Source organism: Erpetoichthys calabaricus, chromosome 2, assembly GCF_900747795.2.
Source record: "Erpetoichthys calabaricus chromosome 2, fErpCal1.3, whole genome shotgun sequence".
NCBI lineage: Eukaryota > Metazoa > Chordata > Cladistia > Polypteriformes > Polypteridae > Erpetoichthys > Erpetoichthys calabaricus.
In genome coordinates, this window is record NC_041395.2 from 5,110,096 (window position 1) to 5,136,242 (window position 26,147).

Consider the following 26,147-nt stretch of genomic DNA (forward strand, 5'->3'; position numbering starts at 1 on the left):
TATTGATCTTTAATGAAAACAATAGAAACAACGGGACCACCATCACCGCCATTGCCTGCTTTCAGAGCCGCCGACTTTCGGGTGTGCCTCCTGTAGAGGCCGACTCCGGGGCGCTTCAGCAACGGTCTGCTTTGTGAGGAGCCACACAGGAAGGCGCCCTGCCGTTGACTCATAGCGCCCCCTGCCTTGAAGCTGAGGAAGTGCAGTCACATCTCTGTCTGCTTCACAGGCGCAACGGCACACCGGTCGGCACCAAACACAGCAAGTCAATCTCATGCCAACGTAACACGGAGAGGCGGGCAGCAACGGCGTGTGACCAGGTAGAAAACGGGATGTGGACTTGCATGGCAGAACATGAAAGAGACAGACAGTGGGCCATGGGCGCCAGCCTCAGGCTCACTGGAATGTGCAAGTGCTACGAGTCGGCCGTCTTCTTAGTCATACCGGCCCCTCGGTCAGTCCCTCCAGAGGCAGGCTGGTGGCATTGTCTGCAGCAGGCGGCTCCTCCTCCATGCTAGTGGCCGGAAGGCCGAGGCTTTCATAGGGCAGGTGGCAGACTGTGCAGAGGAAGGACGGGTAGTGCTGCCGGTAGCAGATGTAGGCGAAGACGAGGCCCACCAAGCCCCCCACGAGCGAATCTGCAAAGAAAGAGACGGCGGTGAGGACTTGTGATGTCACCCTGATGAAGCCCTGAATCGAGCGCAGCATGGATGGTGGATGGCTGCTGTGATTCTCAGGGGTGGGGCACACGGGGGCAATGTTATGACAGCACGTCCCAGAGGAGCCGCTTTGCTTGGTCTGGGTGACGTCACCAGAGCCCATGGGTGGCACCTCGTGTCTCACACACACTCACCCTGCCAGTGGTGCTTGTAGTCACAAGTGCGTGACAGGGCGATCATCATGGCGCAGTAGAGAGGCAGGACCACCGCACACAGACGCCAGCCCTTCCCGCGCCCGCTGTCTGTGAAGCACTGCAGCTTGCCAGCCAGGTAGAAGGAAGTGAAGCCGAGGCCGGAAAAGGCGACTGCAAAACAGAAGAGAGGGTTTGGAACACGTGTGTCCATGAAAAGAGGCAGACAGACAGACAGACGGCAATGTGAGTCCGAAAAATAGGAGACAGAAGGACACACACGTCTGTAAAATGACAGACAGACAGACATGACAAGTGTATACAGATGAGACAGACAGACAGACAGACAGACAGATGTGGGTCCATGAAACACAAGACAGATGGACTTACAGATGGAAGTGTGTGTGCATGAAATGAGAGACAGACAGACAGACTGACGTGTTTATTAAACAGATGTCAGTGTATGTCTGTTAAACAGGAGACAGGCAGATGGACAGACAGACAGACAGACAGACAGATGTGGATCCATGAAACACAAGACAGACGGACTTACAAATGGAAGTGTGTGTGCATGAAATGAGAGACAGACAGACAGACTGACATGTGTTTATTAAACAGATGTCAGTGTATGTCTGTTAAACAGGAGACAGGCAGATGGACAGACAGACAGACAGACAGACTGACACGCACGTCCTTAAAATGAACGACAGATTGATGGACAGACAGACACGTATGTCAGTAAAAAGAGACAGACTGTCAGACAGGTAGACAGACACACGTCTGTAGAAAGAAAGCGAGGCGTCTCAGTGCATTGAGAGACAGACAGACACATGTGTCCTTGACATTAGGAGACAGACAGATGTGTGCCCATGGAACATGAGATGGACGGACTGACAGGTGAAGATACACCAATGTGTGTCTGTAAACCAGGAGACAGACAGACAGACAAATCAGACAGACAGACAGACAGACGTGTTGGTAAAACAAGAAACGGACGGACTGATGTAGACATGTATCCATGAAATGAGAGCCAGACAGACGGACAGACAGACAGACGCACTCAGATGTGTGGCACTTGCTGTTCTTTAACTTGCGCCCCCTACTGCCCACTGCTATCGATTGATACCCGTTGTCATGCCCACACACACACGTACGCCACCTGCCACCAGCCTGACCCTGTTTAGTGATCTGCCACCAGACACCATGACCCACGTCCCCATGTCCCCCCCCAACCTCGCACACTTACAGGAGGAGTGGCTGCTGGGGAAGCTCTTCCGGCCGTCAGACACGAGGTCGCCGTCCCCCGTACACTGCATGTCCGAGTTCATCACTCCGTCTGGGAAGCAGCGGTAGAAGAAGTCGGGCCGCGGCCTGCAAGAAGACCAAACAGGTCAGCTGGGCGACAGCACCCTGTACTCCCCCGTCAGCAGTCAGTGTGGGTCCTTGCAGGTGTGTGACATGGCGGTCGTCACGGTGCAGTAGACTGGCACGACCACCTCAGAGCTCAGAGTCTCCTGAAGGAGGCCACAGACACTCGGGGCACAGACGTCTGAATCGTCCTGATCCTCCAGCCTTTCCTCCTTTATAGCATCACAAGGCACTGCAGCACAAGCATTAAGATGGCCAGAGGGGGCGCTACACTGAATTCACCTGACCACTTGGGCATTCATTCTAAGAACTTTCCTTTTGGTTGACTAATCAGAGAAGGAGCTTCTGTTGGCACCACAGCCACCTGAGCAGCCACATACATAACAGTTCATATCAGGACCACAGGGGGCGCTATATTGACCTGACCAGTACCAAGTAAAAGCTTCAGTTAGGGCCACAGTGGGGTGCCCTGTTGTCCTGATTATAAAGAGGTGGCACTACTTCACACTCCCCTTATGGTCCCCTTCCTGTCCCACCACCAAATCCCCCGTCAGGCTTACCGTCCCGCGATGAGCTTGATGGTATTAGTGAAGACTCCATTGAGGGCCAGTGCCAAGGACACAGCTGCAGAACGAGAACAAAGGTCATGAAAAAAGACAATTTCCCCTTGGAGCATAAGACAATTGGCACAGTGAGCAGCGGGCAGCAGCACCAGCAGAGCCCACACACATCGCTCATCAGAGTGCTTTACCTAGGCACGCCTCTCTGATGTCCGTCCGATCGGTCCGGCGAATTATTTTTACCACAAATATGACGGCCAGGGGGGTGAGGAAGGAGATGGCCTGTGGAGACAGAAAAGAGCAGCAGTCAACCAAGCTGGTGCCATGATGCCATTGTCTGCTTAGACGCGAGCTGTCTGTGGAGTTTACTGAGCAGCAAGAGCACATTCCACTTGACGGGCACCTGTAATGTTGGAGAGACAAGACTGTGAGAGCCTTGGTACAGTGGCCCACCAGGTGTCACTTGAACAATCAAGGCTCATAGAAAGGCCCCTCAGGGTCCAATTTGCATGATGAGGTTCCATGTAGGATGAGAACCCCTTTTGGTGGAAAAGTAGGGTGGTGCCACTGGCACCTGCAGTAAACTGTATGAAGCACATAAAGTAAGTCAGCACATGCCATGCAAACAGCAGTGGAAGATGCTATGTAGGACTGGCATCTCTCTGGGTGTCCTCAACTTCTCCTGCCTTCAGGGAACCTGCTAGTAAGAGAAAGGCCAGATGTCTGCCCTGAGGGCAAGCCGAAAGAATGGCATGCCAGGCAAGTGCATACTCACAAACATGATGCGGGTGGGCATGAGGTCAGACTGCACCAGCGGGTTCTTGTAAAGCCACATCTCTTCAGGCTGAATGACCCTCTGGAAAGGTTCCAGGAACTCTGTGAACCTGAGGAGAAAGACAGGACTGAGGAGTCATTGAGAGCATAATGAGAATGATGGCATCTTGATGGCCTCACAAGTGACTGCCACACCTAACAAAGTAAAAGCTAAACAAGAACTTTTACTCCCCACCAGGCTCAGGATAGTCCAGTGCTCTTCACTGATGGTGTTGTCACCTCAGGCCTCTAGTGCCAGCCTGGTGGTAGGGCATAACAGAGTCATCTGACCTAAGGCCAAGATCTCCCCATGACACAAGGTGGCATTCAAGCTGCATACTGCCTACAAGGACCCACCCTCTGGATGGTCATTACACATTGTCATAGATGTGGGGTGTCAGGGGGCTGTCCTGTCACATCAATATGTTGAACTGCTCGATGTCACTGCCACAGTCACAAGGAGTTCAAGCAAAGAAGGCCAGCAGCGAATCAGGAAGGCAAATCCAGGGACTTATGGGAAATGTAGGCACACTGACCCAGCAGCTGAATAAGAACTGCAGAGTGAGGGAGGAGTCTGTCTGAGGAGTGTAGGACATAAAGGTGGAGCCTGTAGTTTATGGGGTGGGGCATGGCCTGTTATTCACTGTGGTGAGGGGGGTGCACCAGAGGTCATTGAGGTGGAGGGGCTGGTCTTTCAGTTCTGACGTGGTAGTTTGAGATGTGACACTCTCATGCTCACCATTTCTGTCACCCACCTGGAAACATTACAGGGGTGGGGGGGTGGTGGAGATTCTGGGCTGAGGTAGGGGAGGACCTTGTTGTTTGTTGGGTTGTGGAGATTGGCCATCTGGAGACTGTAAGTCACAAGGGGTGTGGCCTGTAAGTCACTTAAGAGTGGGTCATTAAGGCGGAGCTTATTGTTTATTGGGATGGGATGTCGGGTATCTAGTGACTAAATATAATTGGGGCGGAGCCTGTGGGTGGGTAAGCCTATGGTGTGGGTGGGACACTTGGAGCCTGTAAGGCACTGAGGGTGGGGTCTGTAAGTCACCGTTATGGAAGGGGATGTCAGTCTTAGGGGAGTGTGTCATTGAGATGGAGCTTATTGATCATTAGGGTGGCGTGTTGGGCATCTTGTGACTAACGGTGGTGGTGCAGGTCATTGAGGCGGAGCCTACTGTTCACTGGGGCAGGAAGCTGGGGGTCTGCAGCATATTGGTCATTGGGGCAGGGTCTAGAGTCATTGAGGTGCAGCCTGCTGTTCATTGGGCCTGGAGTTATGTGTCCGGATCCTATAGTTAATTGGGGGTGTGGCTTGTTTTTGACATGTGGTGCATGTTGGGCACTGTATGTCACTGTTATGGAAGGGGATGTCAGTCTAGAGGGTCATTGAGCCTGCTGTTCACTGGCATGGGGCATTCAGTGTCCAGAGCCTGCTGTTATTTAGGGAGGGCTTTAAGATTTAATGTCTGTGACGTTCTCTGAGCTGCCCTGCAGGTGGCGCCCTATTGAATTAGGTCTATCTGTCAGGTTTGAGATCAGCAGTTTGACGGGCGTACATCAAACAGATGGTCTCACCACTTGAGCTGATGCCCCTAAACGTCAGGGCCATTTGGTGGAGAGCGCAGTTTATTTGTTATTCACTGTGGGGCGGGCTGAACACCTGGAGCCTGTAAATCATTGGGTTGTGACCTGCCATTTACTGTGGTGGGAGGGGCTCTTGGTCTGGAGAGTGCAACGTAGGCCATTGAGGCGGAGCCTGCAGCTAAGTGGGGTGCGGCATTGGGTGTCTGGAGCCATGAGAAAATGAGGGGGCGGGGCCTGTCATTCACTGTGGAGTGAGTGGGGATCCAGTGGGTCCTTGGGGCGGAGCCTGCTCTTCACTGGGGTGGGCGGGGTTTACGATTTCAAGGCTGCGATGTTCTCTGAGCAGCTCTACAAGGGGTGGATTGGCTGAAATTTCAGGTTTGATTTAAGCAAGTTGATAGGTGCAGATGGTCTTATGCTCACCATCCATGTGCCCACCATTAATGTCCAGGGGGATATTGCTGTTTGACCCCCAACATTTGGCTTAAGGGACACATGACCTGGCTATAGTGAGTCTAGGTCACTCTGGTGACCCTCACAGCCCTACAGTGTGCCACTCCACCCAATCAGATCCATGGAGCGATTTTGTCTTCTAGCTGCCAGTCCCTGTTCTGCCACAGACGGTGTGTCTCAGGGAGTTGAAGAATTTCATGTGGCACTTTTATTGAATATTTAATGTGTGCAGGAGATGAAAGGTTCACCCGTGGCGAGCATGCAGAGACCCCGTGAAGACGGCTGACATGTGTTGCACTCTGAGGCGCCCTTCTCATCGCTTAATCAATGACATTTCATTCTGCTGCCCTGGTGCCGCTTAACGAGGAGAGCCGCTGACAGCCCGAGGTCCTGCCCCTCGTTATTCTTCACAGTGCCATCGATAGAAAGACACCGAGGTGCTTTGTCTTGGCTCTTTGTGTTTCGCCAGTGGCGCGTTGACATCAAAGTAAAATAAAGAGTGACGGTGATCGGCCAAGCATATCGAGAGCAGCGCTGAGCTTTTGACTAAGCTGTTCTGAGATGATGAACGGCTCGCTGTTATGACACCCAAAGGTGCCTGTTAGGCGGAGGCAGCCGACTCTTTCACCGGCCTTTGCTGTTTTCTAACTGGGGACACACTGCCTGGTTTAGAAATCCTGCCGACTACGCTAGTTGTGAAGAGTGTAGGCTGGTGAGGTGAGCAGATGACACCTGGGCAGCTGTTCCTTTCAACGTGTGAAGCTCCCACCCATGAAACATAGGGTGGCAGCGGTGTGTGAACTTTTGACAAGCGTGTGGCACACATGGGCCTCCTTTAAGGGAAGGGTTTCATTGGTACACCAGGGAAGGATCTTGTAGTCGCACACAGTTTTGCCTAACAATTGGACTTTTTTTGGCTTTAGCATAGAAGAGCAGCGTGACTCCTGACTCCGCCTTTAACTCCGCCCCTTTCAACAGCCCATCCTAAAAATCCCGAGGGGAACATTTGCTGTGAGCTTCAAAGGAATGATGTCTGATGGTCTGCAGGCTATCACAGGGTGACACCCGGGGTACCCCAAACCCTTCATCTTCTTATCTACACTTTTACTCCACACAATACTGGGGGACCTCGGGGGGTACAATTTCATAGAAGGCTTAGCCCTGGATTAGACTGCCAGAGTTCTCTTTGAGGTCTGCCCATATCCCCCCATATTTAGCTTAAGGGACACATGACCTGGCCATAGGTGTGCCATCGGCCACTCTGGGGCCAGACAGTGAAAGCCCATCAGGCTGCCCGAGATGCTGCCTCATCAGCATAAGAGACGTGTGGCAGACTGGCCAGGTGGGACAAGGGCAGGAGTGAAGATAAATCATCAGATGAGGACTAGGACTTCAGGGGGGCACTAAAAAGTCAGAAAAACTGGAAAACAATTACTGGTGACACAAAGACCACAAAAAACATGGACCCCATCTTAAATAGGCTCTGAGCGCCATTGTCACAAAGTCTCATCATGTGACAACACCAAGATGGCAGTTTTAGGGGTGTGTTTTCATTTTTTTTAGTTATTTTTGTTGTTGTTGTTGAATTATTATTTCACTTTTGATTTGTTATTTTGTAGTTTTAAAATTTGTTGTTAGTTAGTATTTGTCATGTTTCAGCCGCAGTGTGTTCCCTGGCTGCTTTATTGTTCTTCTCTGGGTCTTCTTTGTCTAAAATTTTTGACATTTGTTGCATTTTTGGTTTATTGATTTACTATCTATGTAATTTGTGTTGTTCTCATGTGCTCATTGTCTTTTGTGGGTTGAGCCCTAGAGGTGGAGCTATCCTGATGTCACTGCTGTAGGACCGCCCCTTAGTCCAAGAGGCAGGGCCACCCTGATGTCACTGCTGTAGGACTGCCCGTCATTCCAAGAGGCGGGGCCACCCTGATGTCACTGCTGAAGGACCGCCCCTCATTCCAAGAGGTGAAGCCACCCTGATGTCACTGCTGTAGGACCGCCCCTTAGTCCAAGAGGCAGGGCCACCCTGATGTCACTGCTGTAGGACCGCCCGTCATTCCAAGAGGCGGGGCCACCCTGATGTCACTGCTGAAGGACCGCCCCTCATTCCAAGAGGTGGGGCCACATTGATGTCAACTGCTGAAGGACTGCCCTCACTGCAAGAGGCGGGGCCACCCTGATGTCACTGCTGAAGGACCGCCCTCAGTCCAAGAGGTGGGGCCACATTGATGTCATTGCTAAAGGACCGCCCACAGTCCAAGAGGTGGGGCCACCCTGATGTCACTGCTGAGGGACCGCCCCCAACCTTTAGCAGTTCACTGACTACAAGGGCACCTGCTGATGCCAGCCCCACAGCCTGGCAGAGAGGGGCTAGGGACAAACATGGCCATGTCACGAGCCCAGCTTGTTTCAGGCAGAGGTTTATGCCACGTGGCAGTGTAGGGGGCAATAAGATAGGGTGGGCAGCTTTGGGATGTTCCAGCAGTTTCACGACACTCTTGGAGGTCCCTGTCATGGCATCATGTGAGCGTGCCAGTTCAGATGTCTCACTCTCCAATTGACATTCCGAGCACTCTGGGATGGCACTGGCTTTCCTGCAGCCTTCATCTTCAGAGAGAGCATTTGACCATGAACAGTGGTCTCTTCAGCAGAGGTGGGGGGGGGGGCACCCTGTGACCGCGCACATCAACAATAAGCGCCTGTGTGATGAAGGTGCCAGGATGGCACCGGATTAGAATTCCTGTCTTGTCGAGTATCCTCATGAAAGGATCCTCACTTCTCTGCGAGTTTCTTTGCGGCACGTCCTTCGGCTCTGATTGAATTTCTTCAGCTCAACTCGTTCTGAAGAGGCTGATGACATTCTAAACTGGCACCTGGCGCCTCTGAATGGCAGAAGAGCCGTGGCATGGAGCCAGCAGGCAGTTCCTTATCAACACCTGTCCACATTTTCTTTTTATTTTTGATTTGCCCAGATTCTCACATCTTGGCTTTGGTGCAACAACGGTGTGTGAATGACGAGGTGGTCCGATAGAAGCTCGACTCTCATTTTGTCACAGGCGTGCAAGTGTGTGACTTCAAAGCTGTCACCATGAGCCTGTGAAACCAATAATGTGTGACAAATGGAACAGACAGCTGGATTTGGACACCCACCAAGAAACGTCTTCTAGGCAACACCAAAGCCCACCGCTCATTCACCACAAAGCCTGGGGGTCTCGATAATAAAACTGAACATTCTCCGTATCTCTGCATTCATCCAGCGAGCACCTCACCCAAACTGAAAGGCTCCATACTTTGCTCTCCCTTGACAGGCCTAAGAGTCAGAGACATTTAGAACATTCGAGACGAGAACGGGCCATTTGGCCCACCAATGCCCACCAGTCCTGTCCACTGAAATCACATCAAGTCGAGTTCTGAAGGACCCTAAAAGTCCTCCTGTCCTCCACACCACTTGGTCACCTACTCCACATGTCTGAGGTTCACTTTTAGGTAGTTTGGCTTGACGCGAGTGTCCAGTCGTCACGAGGGGGGACCTCTCTGAGAGTTGGGTGCAATCTGCTTAGTTGCCTGTAGAAGGCCATTGACGTCCCCCCCGTCGTGAGGTTAAGCACCACAGCCTTAGCGTCCCCCCAGCTTACCTTTCAGAGAGTTTCTGACACCACGTGTGACGGGGGACAGGCGTCCTGAGTGGGACAGGGCACGAGTCATTATAAACGGGGAGGGGGACAATGTACTCAAGCTGCTAGGTGGCAGCAACCCTGGAGTCAGGCACACCCACAGGGCATGCTGGGAATTGTAGGGCCGGGTCCCTGGGTGCCACCAGGGGGCGCTGCAAGGGGCTGTGCTCCTTGCTTTTTGGGACTTCCATTGGCACCAGAAGTGGTCCACAGTCCAAGATAACAGGAGCTGGGACAGGAGACGGGCGAGGAGTGGAGAAGAGAGGGAGAGATTTGTAACTTGTGGTGGTCTACGTGAGAAGAAGTCGTTCTGTCAGGTAGCCTCATGATTACACTGAGGACTTGTTTGGGTTGCTGCAACGCCCCCTACTGGGCACTAATGTCATCACAGATGTGGAGATGGGACGCAGCCAAGCTGTTGCCTTGAGCCTGTGGAGCTGTTAAACTGTGACAAACGTAAAGAGACCCCCACCAAGGGACATCTGCCCACTGAGCGACTCCACGTGAACATTTCCTACATCTCTCCATCGGCCCAGCAGCTCACCCAGACAGCCCCGAGAAAGCGGCCAAGCAACAGAGATGGGCATTGTCATGTGCCCACTGTCTGACATCAGAGCCCCTCAATTGGAGTTTGGATGATGTGGCCAGCATGAGGTCCCACCTTAGTTTCTGACCCAATGCAACAAGCACAGCCGTGGCTACAAAGTCCAAAGTCACCGAGTGACGCTGCGTGTCCTTCAGTCCAGACGACCCAATGAGACCACCAGCAGCAGTTCTTCTGGCGGAGCGCTGGGTCAACGTGCAGGATGGTTGGGATGTGACAGCAAGGGGGCAGCTAATGGACCAGGAGGTCCCGTGGTCAGAGTTGTGGGAAGCTGAGCCACACAGGATTGAGTTCCTCACCCAGCCAGTCTAAGATGTCCTGCCCAGCCAACTAGTGTCTTCTCCTGGGGACTGACAGACACCCCTGTGTGCCCGCTGTGCTGGGGGGGGGGGGGTCTCTGGAGCATATTCTAAATTGTTGCCCAAAAGTCCTGGGACAGGGGGCATTATTGGTGGCACCATGACCAGGTGCTGAGGGTTATCACAGAGGCCATCAGCACAGGAGTCTCTCTTATTGGGCACCACAAACCAGTCTCTGTCAAGCCACAATGGGGATACGTATCCAACTGGGGGGGGGGGGGGGGTCGGGGGGGGGGCGCTACTGGCAACAGCCCGGGATTGGCAGCTGAAGATTCCCAGACACCATCGCTGTGACCTCACTCAGGCCTGACGTGGTCCTTGAGTCACAAGTATCAGGGCAGGTGGTCCTGCTGCAATTAACGCTGCCCTGGGAGGACCGAGGGGCTCGTAGGCGAATGTCGAATCAGGGAATGGCAGACCTGTTGCTACCCCATCGAGGTCGCTCTGCGGAGGAGCTGGGGGATCGGGGGGCTGCACTGAAGCTGCTCAGAAAGCATCAAGATGGCTGTGGATCAAAAGGAGTGATCAGTGGTCCAAATAAGCTACTGAGACACAAGTCAGCGACTGACCACCCCTGGCTGGGTCACCTGGGTAAGGAGGGTCTGTGATGTTGAAAGACTCGAAACACCCGAGGACCCTCACGTGACATCACTGACGGAGTGTCTTGTGGGTGACGGTGGCACTGTGAGGTGTGTGTTAAGATCGGTGCTAATGACAAATGTGGGAAACATGAAATTCTGCAGATCCAAATCAAGCCTTTATGACAGGTGAAGTGTCCAAAGCGACGTACTTCACGCGGGGTCTCCTGGTCGCACTTGGTAACAGCTCCTCCTGCCATCTTTGCTGATGTCCTGGGCTCCCTCACAAGTTTTTTTGCTGGCATTGAGGAGGTTGGCATCGTTTTTGTATTTCCTTTCAAGTCCTGGGTCACCAGCTCACTTTCTTACTTTTGTGGATGCTGCCATAACGTGACACAGCCAGTAGGGGGTGCTGTTACGCTGCAGTGAGACCACTTGGCTCCATGTTGTTTCCTCCAAGCGCACACAACACGTCTTCCACTGGCACAGCTTATTCCAGGGACGGCTATCGTGTTGTCATTCAGCTGTAGTCCCACTTGGTGGCATCTTCTACATGCGTGTGTCATCACGTTGTACATTCATGAGCTTGCAGGCACGTCAAAGTGCCCGAGGATTATTGGGGGCACAACAAACCCAGGAGACGATTCAGCAGCAAGAAGCTGAGGTCAAGACGCTCAGGGGGGCACAATACTGAGGAAGAAAAACCGAGAAAACCAAAACGAAATCGAAAAACGGTCGTAACCAGAACACAAGTCCGACCACCAGGTGGCAGTGTCAACACCTTCTAGTTTACGTCACTCTCTGCTGTATCACCCAGTGTCACGAGGCACACAGTTTATGACGTCTTTGGGGACACTTGATGTACAGGGGGCCGCAGACCAACCTGGATTACGATTGTAACTTTGTATAAGATACTGGGGCCTGTCGAGATTCGCAGATCTGCTTGACGTCAGGTGGTCCTTTGAAGGCGCAGACCCTCAGTACTTCGTCACTCGCCCAAACATTTTAAAAGATGCAGTGGCTTTCTCTCTTCACTTCTCTCCATAATCTCTCAAGAGGCCCTGCTTGATGTGTGTGATGAAGCGTATGGGGGTCCGTGGCAGGGCTCAGGGGGTGCAGGCGTTTGTGGGAGTGAGCCCCAGTGGGGAGGGCGGGCTGGCATCACGTGCTGGTGACACCCGCACTTGTGATGGGCTGGAAGGAGCCTGTGGTGGTCTGACTGGGCTGAAGGAGGGAAACAAATAAAAATCCGAGCCAGCGGCCGGTGGTCCTGGAAGGGAGAGAGAGGGAGAATGGAGCTCTGGGGTTCATCGCCCCCCAATAATGAATATTCCAGAGCAATGGGGGCCATTGAGTGCCCTGGGGGTCCTGCTGGACTGACTTTAGGTGGCAGGATGATGGAGGTCCGGCTCCAGGTGGACACTTCAGTCCCAAGACCTGAGGGTGGTGAACTGGGGAGTCGAGGTAGGAAGACAAAAGAAAAGCCGGAGGTGGTGGGCTGGAGGACGACTGCTGCTGCGGGTGGACTGATGAACGTGAGCAGGGCAGACACGTGACTGTGGTGGCATCTACAGTCCTGCGCTATTAATGAAGGAACCTGACTGTGACAGAATAAAGGGAATGGGGGCTGCGAGCCGAGTGCAGCGGGTGACACCTCACCACCACACGGGGACACCACTGGGCACCAATCCTGCCACCAACTGCCACGTTTCCCCTGAAAATTGGAGGACCTGCTGGGTGCAGATTAACGTCCTACTCAGGATGGCTAAGGGCCTGGTAACTCAAAGCCTTTGTCTGCTGAAAGGGTTAAGCAAAGAGGCCAGAATGTTCTCGGTGACGCTCCGAGGAACTGCTTGATGTCACAGACCCAGCGAGACCGGTCACTTGTCACGAACACAGACATCTGTGAACTGAAGGGATATTGAGAAGGACGAGAACGGAGTGGAAGGAGACTTTTATTTTGGTGTGAAAGTTCATTCTGCTGGCACCTGATGCTAATGAACCAATCAGAGTAAAGGTCACATGGGGGTGTGAGCGCTTGGGGGTGGGGGGGGGGGGCAGCTAAAAGGTCCAAATGAGAGCAGAAATAAAACAAACAGAGGGGTGGAAACAAAGACTGACACCTTCAACAGACTCGTGCTCATCCAAAACTCCACTACCCTACTGGCGACGTCACTTCCGGTCCCTGCGTCACGACGTCACTTCCGGTCCCCGCTTTGCCGCATCATTTCCTGTTCCTCTGCCATGTTCATATCTAAGAGCTGATCTCCTGCACACAGTCACATCAGTCTCAATGGAGAGATTATACGGGGGAGTCCCCCGACACTTCAGCTTTGTTTCTGTCTTTTAATTTCGTGACGCCGCTCACTCGGCGCTGCTCTCTGGATTCGGTCGTTTAGAAACTGTGGCTTGGCTCTGTGACCGTCACCTCTGTCCCTTAGCAGACCCTCTTCATGGACAGAAGCTTCCTCCTGCCTGATTTGTGTCTCACGCAGTGCGGACAGAGACAGAGAACACACATGGCTGACTTTAAGTTGTCCGTTTCCTGCTGGTTTCCTCCACGTGTTTATCTGAATATTTACTCTTGATGGTTTCTTAACTGGGATTATTTCGGTATTCATTGGAATGAATGACTGCACTACTCTTTGTATTTGGAACACTGGAATAGTTAAAGCACTTTTTATATCGGAACTCCTGCCTGGTTGTCTCCTCTTTGCCCGGCTCATCTCAGACACGACTATCGACGGCCCCGGGTTCAAGAGGGACATGGCAGCTGCAGCCGTCCCGGATCCTCCAAACAATTTCTGCTTCTCTGTGAGGCGGAGCTTACGAGGGCCAACCAGAAAGTGGAGGCGATTTGAAAACGAATAGAAGCGGACGCCATATGAACGCGTTCCTGAAGGCTTCTGGGTAATTTAAACCCGCCCAGCCCAGCGCTCTGACGTTAGACGAGGTCACGTGAAGATGGACGCCCCACCGCGGCAGTGACACCAGTGACACCAAAAGGACGTGCGCTTGTGCAGCTCACTCAGCTGTCTGGGTACCCGACTTCCACAAAAGCCAATGAGCCATTAAAAGGGGGGCACATCGTGCCCTCCAGGATCGCCACTCCTTCTTGCTACACATTTTCATATTTGTCCCTGAGATTTTTCTACATCGCCGACTTCCAGACCAGAAAACGAAGTGTGTGGTCACCAAACTGACCAATCAGAGTGGTTTCTGCTCACATTGGTGTCCCCTTTTTGAGGGGGTGTGCGTCTCTCAGGTGTACCTCGTCGACAGGCCGTGGGTGACGTGGGCTGCAGCGTAGACTCAACACAGAAGTAGAGATCGGCCTTCACGCGCTTTGCCCCCCCCCCACATCTTGTGACTTTGGGGGTCTCCTTTTCATTTCCTTCCTTCTGCAGAGTTTCAGCTCATCGCTGAGTGTTTCGACAGCCGGCGCCTCACAGTGGAGAAGGCAGCGTGGTGTCACGAGACTGAAGTTTTCTTCCATCACTAAAGCAGCAAATCCTTTCAGTGAAGTAAACGCCGATGAAGCCCCCTTTGTAGAAATCCCCTCAGGCAACTACACCGACACCCACAGAAGCGGCACAGCACTGGTGCCAACCGCTCACTGGAAGCGGCTTTGGGGTCCGTCCTGCTTTATAATAAAACCCCTTCCTGCCAGAGGCAATGGAGTGACCCTTGTGTCCCAAAGTAAAGCCCACCTGATACAAGCCCCTCCACCGCGGCCCGCTGGCCTTCAGCTGCAGTTGCACACTTGGGATCTTTCTGATCTTCCCTTAACTCAAATTGCTTTGGCTTTGCCATCTTGGCACATGCTGCCACATACAGTCTCAGGTGCCAGCTGCATGCATACAAACTGAAGTATTAATTAAGCAGTACTTTTGTGTCCCCCCCCCCCAGGACTGCTGTTGTGGCCCCCCAGTGTTCAAAGACACCCTGCTTGAAAACCACTGGCAGATAAAGGTAGCGTGTTCACACCGCCATACCCTGTTTGTACTGCCATGTCCAACAGTGCCCGTGGAGCGATGATCTTGGTCACATGACCAAGTACCCCCCGAGAAGCAAAACGGGGGTCCAGATTTCAAGATTGGACCAACACCACCCACAGCCCCCTCTCTGATTGGCACATTTCAGTCTCCTTAACCTGGATTGGCTTTGGAGACTCCATCTTAGGATCCGATGGTCCAATGACAGTTTGTGGCACACAGCTGGACCCCCATGGGGCACGGAGCTCAAGCAAGGGCCCATTGCCCAGGACTCGGTACACGTGACATTAAGGACCAGAATGGACCAGTCACGTGCCACCATGTCTCTCTTTCCAATGTTTCTCCTCAGTTGCTCTCCATGGTCCTGAATTGACCTGCTGGCACTTCTCTGGACTTTCTCTGCTGCTGCTGCTACTTTGTCTTCTCCTCTTTATGTTTTGTGACATGGAGACCAAAACCAAACGCAGTACTCCAGGTGACACCTCGCCGGTGCTTTCTATGGCTTAAGAATGACTTGACTTTACTTAAAGGAAACACACATTGGAGGAGAAGAAGAAGAAGGAGAGGAAGGAGAGGACATTGCATCGATAAAGCACTTCTCAAGAAACTCAGAGTGCTTCACATTAGACGGGTGGGGTGGGGGGGCACGTTAACACCCACTGATGTGCAGCATCCACCTGGAGGATGTGATGGCAGCCATTTTGTGCCAGTATGCTCACCACACATTGGCTATTAGGTAGTGTGGAGGTGACAGAGGTAGTGAGCCAATAGGGACAAGGAACAAGTAGGATGTCACAATGGCTGTGGTGGCCAATTTAGTTAGGGCGTTGGGAAACACTCCACACTTTTGGAAAGAATCTCAGGGATCTTTAATGACCACAGATGAGAGTCAGGACCTCAGTTTTAGGTCTGAAGGATGGTGCCAGTTTTAGAGCAGTGTCCCCGTCACTGAACAGTGGCTTTTGGATCCACATTCAGTTCACAGCGCCCCCTGCTGGCCTCGCCCACACCTCTCTCAGCAGTGACCTTAGCTTTTCCTAGGTGGTCTCCCATCTGAGCACCTGAACAGGCTTATCTTCAATGTGGAGGACCTCTTCTGAAGTGCAGGTGGCATGGCCGCTGACACAGGGGGGCGCTATTTAAACTGACTCAGTTGGTCTGATCAGCTGTCATGGGGTCCTTTAGATGAGCCCCCCCTTGGCCAGTCAGCATCAGGAGGTTTGACCATAACAAATGGAGTGAATGTGATGAAGGGCCAGACTCGGAGTTGATGAAGGGCGTGCCAACTCCTGATGAAGGTGATTGGAAATGGAAGGAAGGTTAAAGACACCACAAGCCAGGAGTTGACCCCGTGACATCCACTCATCCCGCAGGTCCTCCCACTCCACCCCAACACTTTCTCTCTCCCACCGGTGGTCATCTTCCAGACTGGTCTCTCCACAGGTGACATTTCTTCTAAACCTCCCTTGATCTCCTTTACCTGTACAAACTTCACAAAGGAGATCCACATTCCACACCAGGGACTGTGAGCTGTGGCAGGTGCCACCGTGTCACTCCTCTCTGGTAAAGCCCACCTTAAACCCCAGGCCTCTTCATCTGCAGAGGTGAAACATGGAGGTGGCTAGCAGGCCGTGTGAGGGAGAACATCCGAGAGATGAAGAACGAAGACCACACAGAGCCTCACGTCTCCCTGGTCACAATGACCGTTGTGTTCTTTCACAGGACTTTAAAGACACTTTTCAAAGTGTGGCTCCTCTTCAGCCCTTTGGTTGCCCATTTCTGATTCTTCAGTCTCAGCCGCCATCTTCTCGGCTCTCACCTTCTCCTTTGGAGACTTGTTGCCCGCTTTTTTCTTTCGTGCTGCACACCTGATGACGGCCATGCAGGTGACACTTTGTGTCTTTTTGCCTTTCCAGTCTGCCAGTATGGTTGTAACCTCGGGTCTTTTTTTTTTTGTCCTCCCCATAATGTTGTCAGGGCTGTGCACTTTAGGGGACATTTTCAGGGTTGGCCAAGAGGGGGCGCAGTTGCTGACACATTTGTACAGAAGACCTGTGACCTCATTTCCTTATTTGTCCCAGAAGCCCCGGCCGTGTCCCAGCTCTTCCTGGAGGTCCCTGTGTAACTGGCTGAGTTTTAACCCACGACTGGCACGAGACTGGGGTCCTCCTCAGAAGCGTTTCACCCAAAGCCCCCATGTTGTTTCGCCCGCCACGTTGCCCTCCTGACTTTCATCCTTTCCTTGGCACTTTATTGAACGGGGAGCACCAGGCTGGTGTGTGCCATCTGCCTTTGGTTTATGAAGATTTGTAAAGATAAAGGACAGACTGGCGTACCTGACGGCTCTGCGAGATGTTATGTGTCTTCATCTACGCTGACCCCTTTGAGATGTTCGTTTATGGCCATTAATTCCTGGTGGGGTTCATTCATTTCTGTTTTTTTTGTCTTCGGGGGTCAAGTTTATTTTATGAATTGGTTATTATTGTCCCATGATGCCACTTTTGGTTCGCCTATGGGTGGCACCATTTTGTGGCTTGCGTCGCTACGATGCCTCTCCCGGTTGCCTGCTCATCAGTTTCATTTCTGGTGTGACGCTCGTCTCACTCTCCGTTTTTGTGACACGTCCCTTTCACGCGTGTCACTGTTGCTCTTCTTTGCCATCTTGTCACTGCTGACTCTTGGCTTTGGTTTCTTCTCCTTTTTCTGTCCTCATTTCTCAGTCTTCACAGTTTTCCTCGCTGCTCAGTTCTCTGCCCGTACAGAAGAGCTTACAGATGTGGCCTTAGCCTGCCCTGGTCATTCCCAGGTGGGACAGAAGACCACCCCCCCTCACTGGCCCTGGGCCTCGCTTGGCAGAGTTCTGCTCCTCTCACTTCCACCTTCTCTCTGTCTAAACTTGCGTCCCTTTGCCCTTCCATACATTTCTGGCTATCAACTTTGGGGACCAATGGTGACGGCCACCTTACGAGAAAGAGTGCCACACGTACTTCTGTAGGGGTCAGTGGATGATGTGGATGGCAGAGATACTAGAAAAGCACCTGCATGACCAAAGTGCTCGCCTCATGTTGACTTTCAAGTTGGCACCTCCTTGTTTCCATTGGCATGATGGTGGTGCCACGTACACACAGATCACCGCTGTGCCATCACACCCCGAAGTGGGATGTAACAGGAACTGCCCACATGTGTGAGTGAAGCCCACGGTCAAACACCTCAAGGCTTACTGACAACACTATTGGACGTTGGCAGCTGGACCAGTGCCTGCCACCTCCATGCCAGGAGTGCCCATCTCTGTGTGTCTGCAGCAGGGTGAATCAGCGACGACCTGCAGTTTGAGTTCCAGGGCCCTTTGTGATTGCACCCTCGCCCATCGTGATGCCTACAAACAAGCGCCCCCCACTGAAGGTGCCTGCCAGGTTTCCATACACAGGACAGACAAGCCGCTGTGATGACAAGTTGAGGAAGTCATGAGATGTCATGTGTCACACCAAGTGGCACAAGGACTTGTCACCGGACCAGCAAAGAGATGGGAGGCTGTGGTGGCGATGCTGGAATCCTCCGACTCGTTGAAGTAATGAGGTGTGATGTTCAAGTGAAGGTTCCACCCCGGCTGACGTGAATCTCCTTTGTCTTCCTGTTTGATCCTCTAAAGACGACCATTTATGCTAATTATGTTTATTATTCCCACATTTAGGATTTTTGTTCAGTTGTGATCGCCGTTCATTTTCAATGTGTGATGTCTCTTGGGTTTTGTGGATGGGGCCACCTGTCAATCTCTGTTGAGTGCCCGCCCCCAGCCCTCTAGAGGCTCATGGGAATTGCAGTCCCCCTCTGGTACACTGCATGCTCTTGGTGGTTGGTGAGTTTTTCCTCTTTTGTTTTGTTTTGTTTTGTTTTTTTTTTGCTTTTCTTTGTATTTTCTGCCATCGCTTCTGTTTTTGGGATCCTGATTTCTGGTTGGTGTTTTGGGACTGTTGGTGGTTAAGGCTGTGGACTGCCAACCCTGAGGTTTTGGGTTCAAATCCCACTACTGACACCTGTGTGACCCTGAAGAAGTTCCCAGTTGGGACCTAAACAAACGGCACTGATTGTATCTCAGATGCTGTAAGGTGACAGCCAGATTAGGATCACCCAGTTGGCATCTCCTTTTGCATCTTTTATTATTATTATTATTATTATTATTATTATTATTATTATTTTGTTCTTTTGAACATTTTGTGATATTTCCAGCTATTTAAAAATGAGTCTCTTTTCATAAAGATCCTTCATTGCCAGTTTATCCACAAGCTGGAGGTTTACGGTTATCCTCCCTCAGGTGCAGCTTAGACTTTACTTTGTGAACGTTTAAAGCTGCGCACATTTTGGCTCAGCATAGGCCGCAGCCTGCCACTCGCATGGGAGCTCAGGCCACATTTGGGTGCACCTCCTCTGGGTACGCATGTGGGAATTCTGGCCTGCTTCACTGGCTCTTCTTGGAGGCCCCACACTGTTTTGGTCCTTTTGGGTGAGTGGATCACTTAATGGGGGGGGGGGCTGGGGGGGGGGGCAAAGCCATACAAATCATGGAGTGCAGGAGTGGAAATTCAAAGGCAGAGTCAGCAACATGGTGGTCTGAAAGCCCACTTGAGGGGAAAGCCATGCGGGCACAGCAGTGAGGGGTAGACGGGATGGGACCACTAAGGTCCAGCGACCAAAAAGTGAAGCACTTGATGGTGCGTCGGCAAACTAAAACCCTAAAGTTTAATTTTAGGGGGGCAAAAGTATAAAAAGTTCTAAGCACTGAGAGAGTCGAGGAGCAGCAGAGAAGGTTTAAGGTGTGGAGAAGAAGCTGATAAATAAAAGAGCCAAAAAGACGTAAAGAAAAGAAAGAAAGGCTAAACGAGACGCGACCACAAAAACTGAGCTTAGAAGAAAGAAAAGTCAGAAAGAGAGAAAGAAGTGAAAGAGAGAGACACTCGGGGTCTTAGTGGCCAAATAAGATGGAGGTGAAGAGGAATATCAGCAAACTAAAACATACAGACAGGCCATTCAGGACCACGGAGAGCCACCAAGGAGGGCAGCCTGAAAGGGCACTCGGCCCACCAATGACCACCCTGCCACGGTCACTCACCGCACACTGAAATGTCTGCAGGGTCTCCTGAGGTCTTCTGTATCTTGTGAGCAGAACACACTGAACACACACTCATATGTGCCATGTGTCACCAAAGGCCAGCGACCCACCTAACCTTGAGACTGCAGAGTCACATCAGCACTGAACATCGCCCTCTAGTGGCTTTACTGGGCACCCTGGACGCTGTGGACCTGCTGAGTGGTCTGAACCTGATGGACAATCTGGGATATCTGACATTTAAAGGAGACCCTAATATGGACTTGCTGAGTGGTCCGAACTTTATGTACCCTCTAAGCAGTTTGGACCATGTGGACAGTCCAGGTTACCTGAAGTGTAACGACAGCCAGGACACTATGGACTGTCTGAGCAGGTTGGACTACATGAACAGTTTGGGACATCTGACATCTAAGGACACCCAACATAATGGATCCTGCTGAGTGGTCTGCACTGTACAGACAATCTGGGTCATCGGGCATCAATGATCACCCTGAATAATGAATGTTCAGAGTGGAGTGGATACTGCAGACCCTCCGAGCAGCCTGGGTCACCTGAAGTGCATGAAGACCCTGGACATCATGGACACTCTGAGCAGGTTGGACCATTTGGACGATCTGGGTCATCTATCATCTAAGGACTAAACGGACCTTCTGAGTGGTCTGGACTGTGACTCATCTGAAGTGTATGACCACCATGAAGAGAGGGGGCACCTGAGAAGCCAGGATCATATGGACAATCTGGATACCTGAAATAATGGGATTGCCTGAGCTGAGCGGAACCGTAATGAACAACCGAACCCACCTGAAGTCCATGGACATCGTTGACTAGGGGGCTATCTGAGCTGACCCCACGGATAGTCACAATCATCTGAAGAAATGAGAATCTGACTTGTGACAGTTTGGGAGAGAAATATATCACCCTGTCACCAGGCCAGTCAGGGGTGCCATTAAAGTAACAAAGTGTAGACACTAGGGGGCGACGAAGTCCGAGATCCCACCAGCAACAGAGGTCAGTTCCTTGTGTCCTGCTCGGGAGGGACGATGGCCTAAAGGCAGCTGTCCAGTCTGCTGGCCCCCCGCCTCTCCCCTCCTCTGCTCTCTGTCCCCTTGCATTAAATAAAAGAGCGTGGCGGCCGCCTTGGCACAGTCCTTCTGTCAGGGCACATAAATCGTAATGGCGCCAATAATGAAGCTGCGTGCGCTGAATTGCTAATTCAATTAGGACACCAGCTGAGCCCCTGAGAACCGTGGCAGCCACAGCGATGGCTGCTCCTAATAATGCCCTGTGGTGGGCGCTATATCCTGGGCTCCAGAGGTCAATCCGGCACCCTGATCTTCTCTTATGGAGGTGAGCTGCGCTTTGACCCCAGAGTCAGTTAATTAGGTGACATAGGTGGCCACCGTCACCTCAGGGGCACCACAGAGTTAAGGGGCTCAGTCTACAGACATGGAGGGGGTGTCATGTATGCAACTCAAGGGGTACACACTCCTGACCCCCCCCCCCCCAGTCTATACTATGGACTCCAACTGCTGCTGTCTTGGTAACTGGAGTGGCACGTGCTCTGGACACTAATAGGGACCCCCTCAGTCCTCACAGTATAATAACACTCAATATACGCTCTGGACACTGAGGGGCGCTGTTTATGTAACGCCAGCAGTGTGTGCTCTGGAACATTCTGCACAGCCCCCCCAAATCAATGCTATGGACATCAAGGGGCACGTGCTCCGGACGTATAATAATGTGTAATGCATGGTATGGACGCTAGGGGCGCTGTTTTGGTAACTCAAGGGGCACGCACTCCAGACACCGAGTGTGACGCCCACCAGCCTCATGGGCTTCCCCTCTGCTTTCGTCGTCTTCCAGGCCTGCAGTGGCACACAGCTGGGTGTCTGGGCTCGGTCAAGACCCCCCCCCACTCCCCCCCCCCCCAACTGGACCTGTAACCGGAGCTCAGAAGCGCCTTCCGGCCCGGCTGCTGTCCGTGGTGCTGAAGTTCGTTAACTTCATCGCGTCGCCACAAATTGAAAGTAAAGCGCGCCGCGCCGCCGCTTCAGATCGTCCCAAGTGAAGTGGGGGGGGGGGGGGGGGTCAATGCGCGACCACTCGCTCGGCCCCGTGATCAATGGACGGACTTCACGTCTTTCTTTGTTCTTGTCGAGCGCCTGCGGGAGTGGCGGCCGATCACCGGGGACTCAGGACTGATCGTCAGGCGCCATCTGTTAGCTTTGGAGTCTTAACGGCTCTCCTCATCCGGTAGTCCTGTAAATGGCCGTCATGGGAAAGCCGAGGCAATAATCGTCATTTATTTTTGGCACTTCTCGTTATCCCGCCGCCCGCCTCCGCTGCTGAGAAGGGGGCACTGGCCGTGAAGCGCCTCGTTTGTGTGAGTCGAACGCGTACAAGACGAAGAGGGGCTTGAAATGGACGCGAGAGGAGTCGCAGCCCGCGCCTGAAACCCGAAGCCCATTTCACTGACGCCGAGTCAGCCCCCCCCCCCCACACACACCTCCAGCCGCCCCCTCCGCAGTGAGCCTCGAGAGTAAGTCGGCATTGTGAGGGGTTACCATGGCAGCTGCTGTTCAGACACTTGAAGAAGAAGATGAAGAACGAGAAGGAGAAGAAGAAGAAGGGGAAGGAGCGCGTCGTTCAGTGCGGACTTCCTCGCAAAGTTTTTTTTCCCCCTGAATTTGTTACGTCGCGTATTTCGAGGTCCGAACGGCAATTCCTTAACCGATTTACGCTCATTGCGCAGTCCTCGTCGTGCGTGCGTTTGCTTTGTTTACCTGCCATTCACGAAAAAAAACCCGTATATCCCGCAGTCCGGTGAGCGGGAATTCATCGACGGCAGGTCAACTCTTGGGGGGGGGGGGGGGGGGGGGGGTCATATGTCACTCGTTCCGACAAGCATTTAAAAGAATGTCACTCGTCTGTCACCTGTAGAGGACACCGACTTTCTATCTGCGATGCCTTCATTGTTGCACATGAATTGCGGATTCGCTGGGTTGGTGGCTTTGAAGGCGACCGCCTGGGCCCTCAGACGCGTGTCGTTTATAATCTCTACTGCCACACAGCAGACCGGGCAGCTTAGTGTCTCCTTCTGCGGGTTTGTCACAAACACGTCCTGGGCGAGCGCTTTGGTCAGGTATCGGATAGTCCGACCACCTTCGTTTGGTGCAGAAGTTTCTGTCCTTCACGGTTATGTGGGTCGAGTCGGAAAAGAAGTTCTAAAAAATGAAGTAAGTCGACGGATGTGGCCGATCGGTGGAGAGAGGACTGAGTGAGAAATGCTAATCGAGGGGAGGGGCAAAAGTAGAAACCTTCCCAATACCTCGTCTAAAGAAATAAATAAATAGAAAAGAAAAAATTAAAGAGAGAAAAAGAGAGATAAAAGACACACCTTTATCGCTGTAGCTCACCGGAGTGCAGACAAAGCCGCTCGAAGACCAAACGCTTTCTAAAAATACCCGCCTGCTGCAGTCAGCGCCGGCACACGCACTCCGAGCTCGACCCACTTTTATACCTGCCAGTCTTTGTTGTGTGGCATCGTGGACATGGCAGGTGTTTGGGACGGCCGGCTAGAAGCCAAGAAAAAACAAGGCTGGCACTAAACAGGTGGGCTTCATAAAACACATCACGACACCGCGGGCCTAAGAGTTTGAGCTGAAGCGGGCAGACAACCGCAGCAACTTCAGAATCCCGGGAGCTGTCCGTTCAGCACCTGCAGGCGCGCTCTCGACGGGTCCTTATTCTAGAATGTCCGACGGCCATTCTGCCTTAAATGGCTACATTATATAGCGCCTTTTCAACCTAGCTATCTATGTGTGTCGTTCAATGTCAACCCCTCTGCCTTCCCTCCTTTTCTCCATCTTTCTGCCCGCTCTGTGCCAGTTTCATTACATTGGCAGCGACGGCCGCCTGCTCGGCACAAACCCCGCGACCTTCTGAGAGATTTGAAGTTTGTCTCTGTGTGCAGACCCGTCTGTTCTCTTAATTCGATTGTGTGCCTATTCCGTCTATCAATATGTACTAGTAATGACTTCCACATGTCCATCTCCCTATTATATAGCGCCTTTCCTATCATCGATCTGTTAATCATATAGTGACTTTTACATCTCTGTCTCTTTGCTCTTCCTCCTTAAGTCCGTCTGCCCCGCCAACCACCCGTGTGGGTCTCTTTATTAGACGTGATGGTATGCGCTGATCTGCAGGCTTCTGATGTAGTCTATTTGTTATATAGCGCCTTTCACATCTATCTATCTATCTATCTATCTATCTATCTATCTATCTATCTATCTATCTATCTATCTATCTATTATATAGCGCCTTTCATATCTATCTATCTATCTATCTATTATATAGCGCCTTTCATATCTATCTATCTATCTATCTATCTATCTATCTATCTATCTAGTGCCTTTCACTCTATCTATCTATCTATCTACCATAGAGTTCCTTGTTTTATATACTGCCTTTAACTTCTATTTATCTTTACAAAGTGCATTTCACACGTTTATTTCCCTACTATATAGTGCCTTTTCAATCTATGTATTGTTTTTTTTAATGTCAAGGTGTCTTTTACATCCCTATTTCTCTATCAATCTACCTACGTACCTGCCTATATAGCGCCCTTCTCTCCTTGCCTGTCTTTTTGCCACCCTTCTGTTGTCGGTGTCTCCGCATTGGCCGCGTTGATATTTCATAAATGAGCGTCTTCTCGGCACAATTCCCGCATCAATCTAATAACTTTACAATCTCTCTCTCTCTCTCTCTCTCTCTCTCTCTCTCTCTCTCTATATATATATATATATATATATATATATATAAACCTAATAATTTTATGTAGTGCCTTTTCTATCGATGTATAAAGGCTTTCAAACATCTGTCTTCCTATTATAAAGCGCTTTTCCTATCTATCTATCTATCTATCTATCTATCTATCTATCTATCTATCTATTATATTGCTCCTTTTCGCTCTCTCTGTCTGTTAATCATATAGCGCCTTTTACATCGCCGTCTTTCTACTCTTTTCCTCCTTTTCTCCGTCTCGCTGCATTAGCAATGATGATAATTGATAGTCGGTGGTCTGCTCGGCACAACTGCCGCATCCTTGTGATGTATTTATAGTCTCTCGTTGTCTCTCTCTCACTTTATAACCATCTGTCTATTAATTTTATATAGCGCCTTTCATATCTATCTATCTATCTATCTATCTATCTATCTATCTATCTATCTATCTATCTATCTATCTATTATATAGTGCCTTTTATCTACTTATCTTTACAATCTCTACTCTAAAGTGCCCTTTCTAGCTTATATAGCGCCTTTTCTGTCTCTCGGTCTATCTGGCACTCATATAGCGCCTTTCACCTCCTTGTCCACATGGCGGCTTTCTCCCCGCACCTGTCCCATCGCCTCTCCTCCTTCAGTCCGCTCTTTTCCGCACGGTCCCCTCATCTTTGTCCCAATGATTTCTTTCCCTGTCCCCGTTTCTCTCTCTCTCTCTCTCTCTCTCGCTCCCTTACCGGGTACCGGTCCGATCTTTCTGCTAACACCCGACAGCCGACCGGGCGCTAATTGGCCGGGATGCCTGACGCAGTTCATTCCGCTGCTAAGCCCCCGGCTGTCCGAGCGCAATTCGCGACCCTCGCCGCTCACCATCGCGGCTTCGCGAGACAAAGGCAGGCGAGGGGACGAGCAGCCCGGCGGATCGGCGGCGGAGGCGCGCTCTCGGTGGCGGTGGCGGCGGCGGCGGCTCACTTACACGAAAACTCCGAAGAGCAGAAGTCGCACCCCGACCTCCAGTGCCAGCTCCCGCAAGGCGCTCCGCCCGCCGCTCGCCGACAACTTCATGGCCGTTGCAGATCCCAGCGAACGCCGCCGCCGCAGGCAGACGCGAAGCTCCGACAGCGCGAGTGAGTGCCGCAGCCAGCAGCCCCGCGCGCCCGCGCCTCTTCTCTCCTCTCCTCGCCTCGCCGCGCCGCCAGCGGTCAGGTGTGGACGGAGCGCGGCCGCCTGGCGACAGGTGGAGCCGCGCCTCGCCTCGTTCACTCCGTTTGCTGGCGGCGCGCGGGGGCGTCGGCCGGGGTGTGACGACGCGGGGTGTCCGGCGTGGGGCGCCCCTCCCGTGCCCGGAGGCTCACCTGCCGCCGCTGACGATATGGCCTTCCCGTAATGGCCGCAGGGAGTGCTGACAGTGACTAGG

At 52.1% G+C, this 26,147-nt stretch overlaps 1 protein-coding gene across 1 annotated transcript; it reads right to left on the minus strand.

The window, feature by feature from the left end:
- Positions 1-26,094, minus strand: plpp4 (phospholipid phosphatase 4). The gene is made up of 7 exons (XM_028825616.2): positions 25,707-26,094; positions 3,554-3,662; positions 2,970-3,060; positions 2,779-2,842; positions 2,097-2,221; positions 854-1,024; positions 1-638 (listed from the first exon to the last, which is right to left on the minus strand). The coding sequence occupies exons 1-7, from the start codon at positions 25,793-25,795 to the stop codon at positions 439-441; spliced, it is 849 nt and encodes a 282-aa protein (XP_028681449.1). The 5' UTR covers positions 25,796-26,094; the 3' UTR covers positions 1-438.
- Between the last annotated feature and the right edge of the window lie 53 nt (positions 26,095-26,147).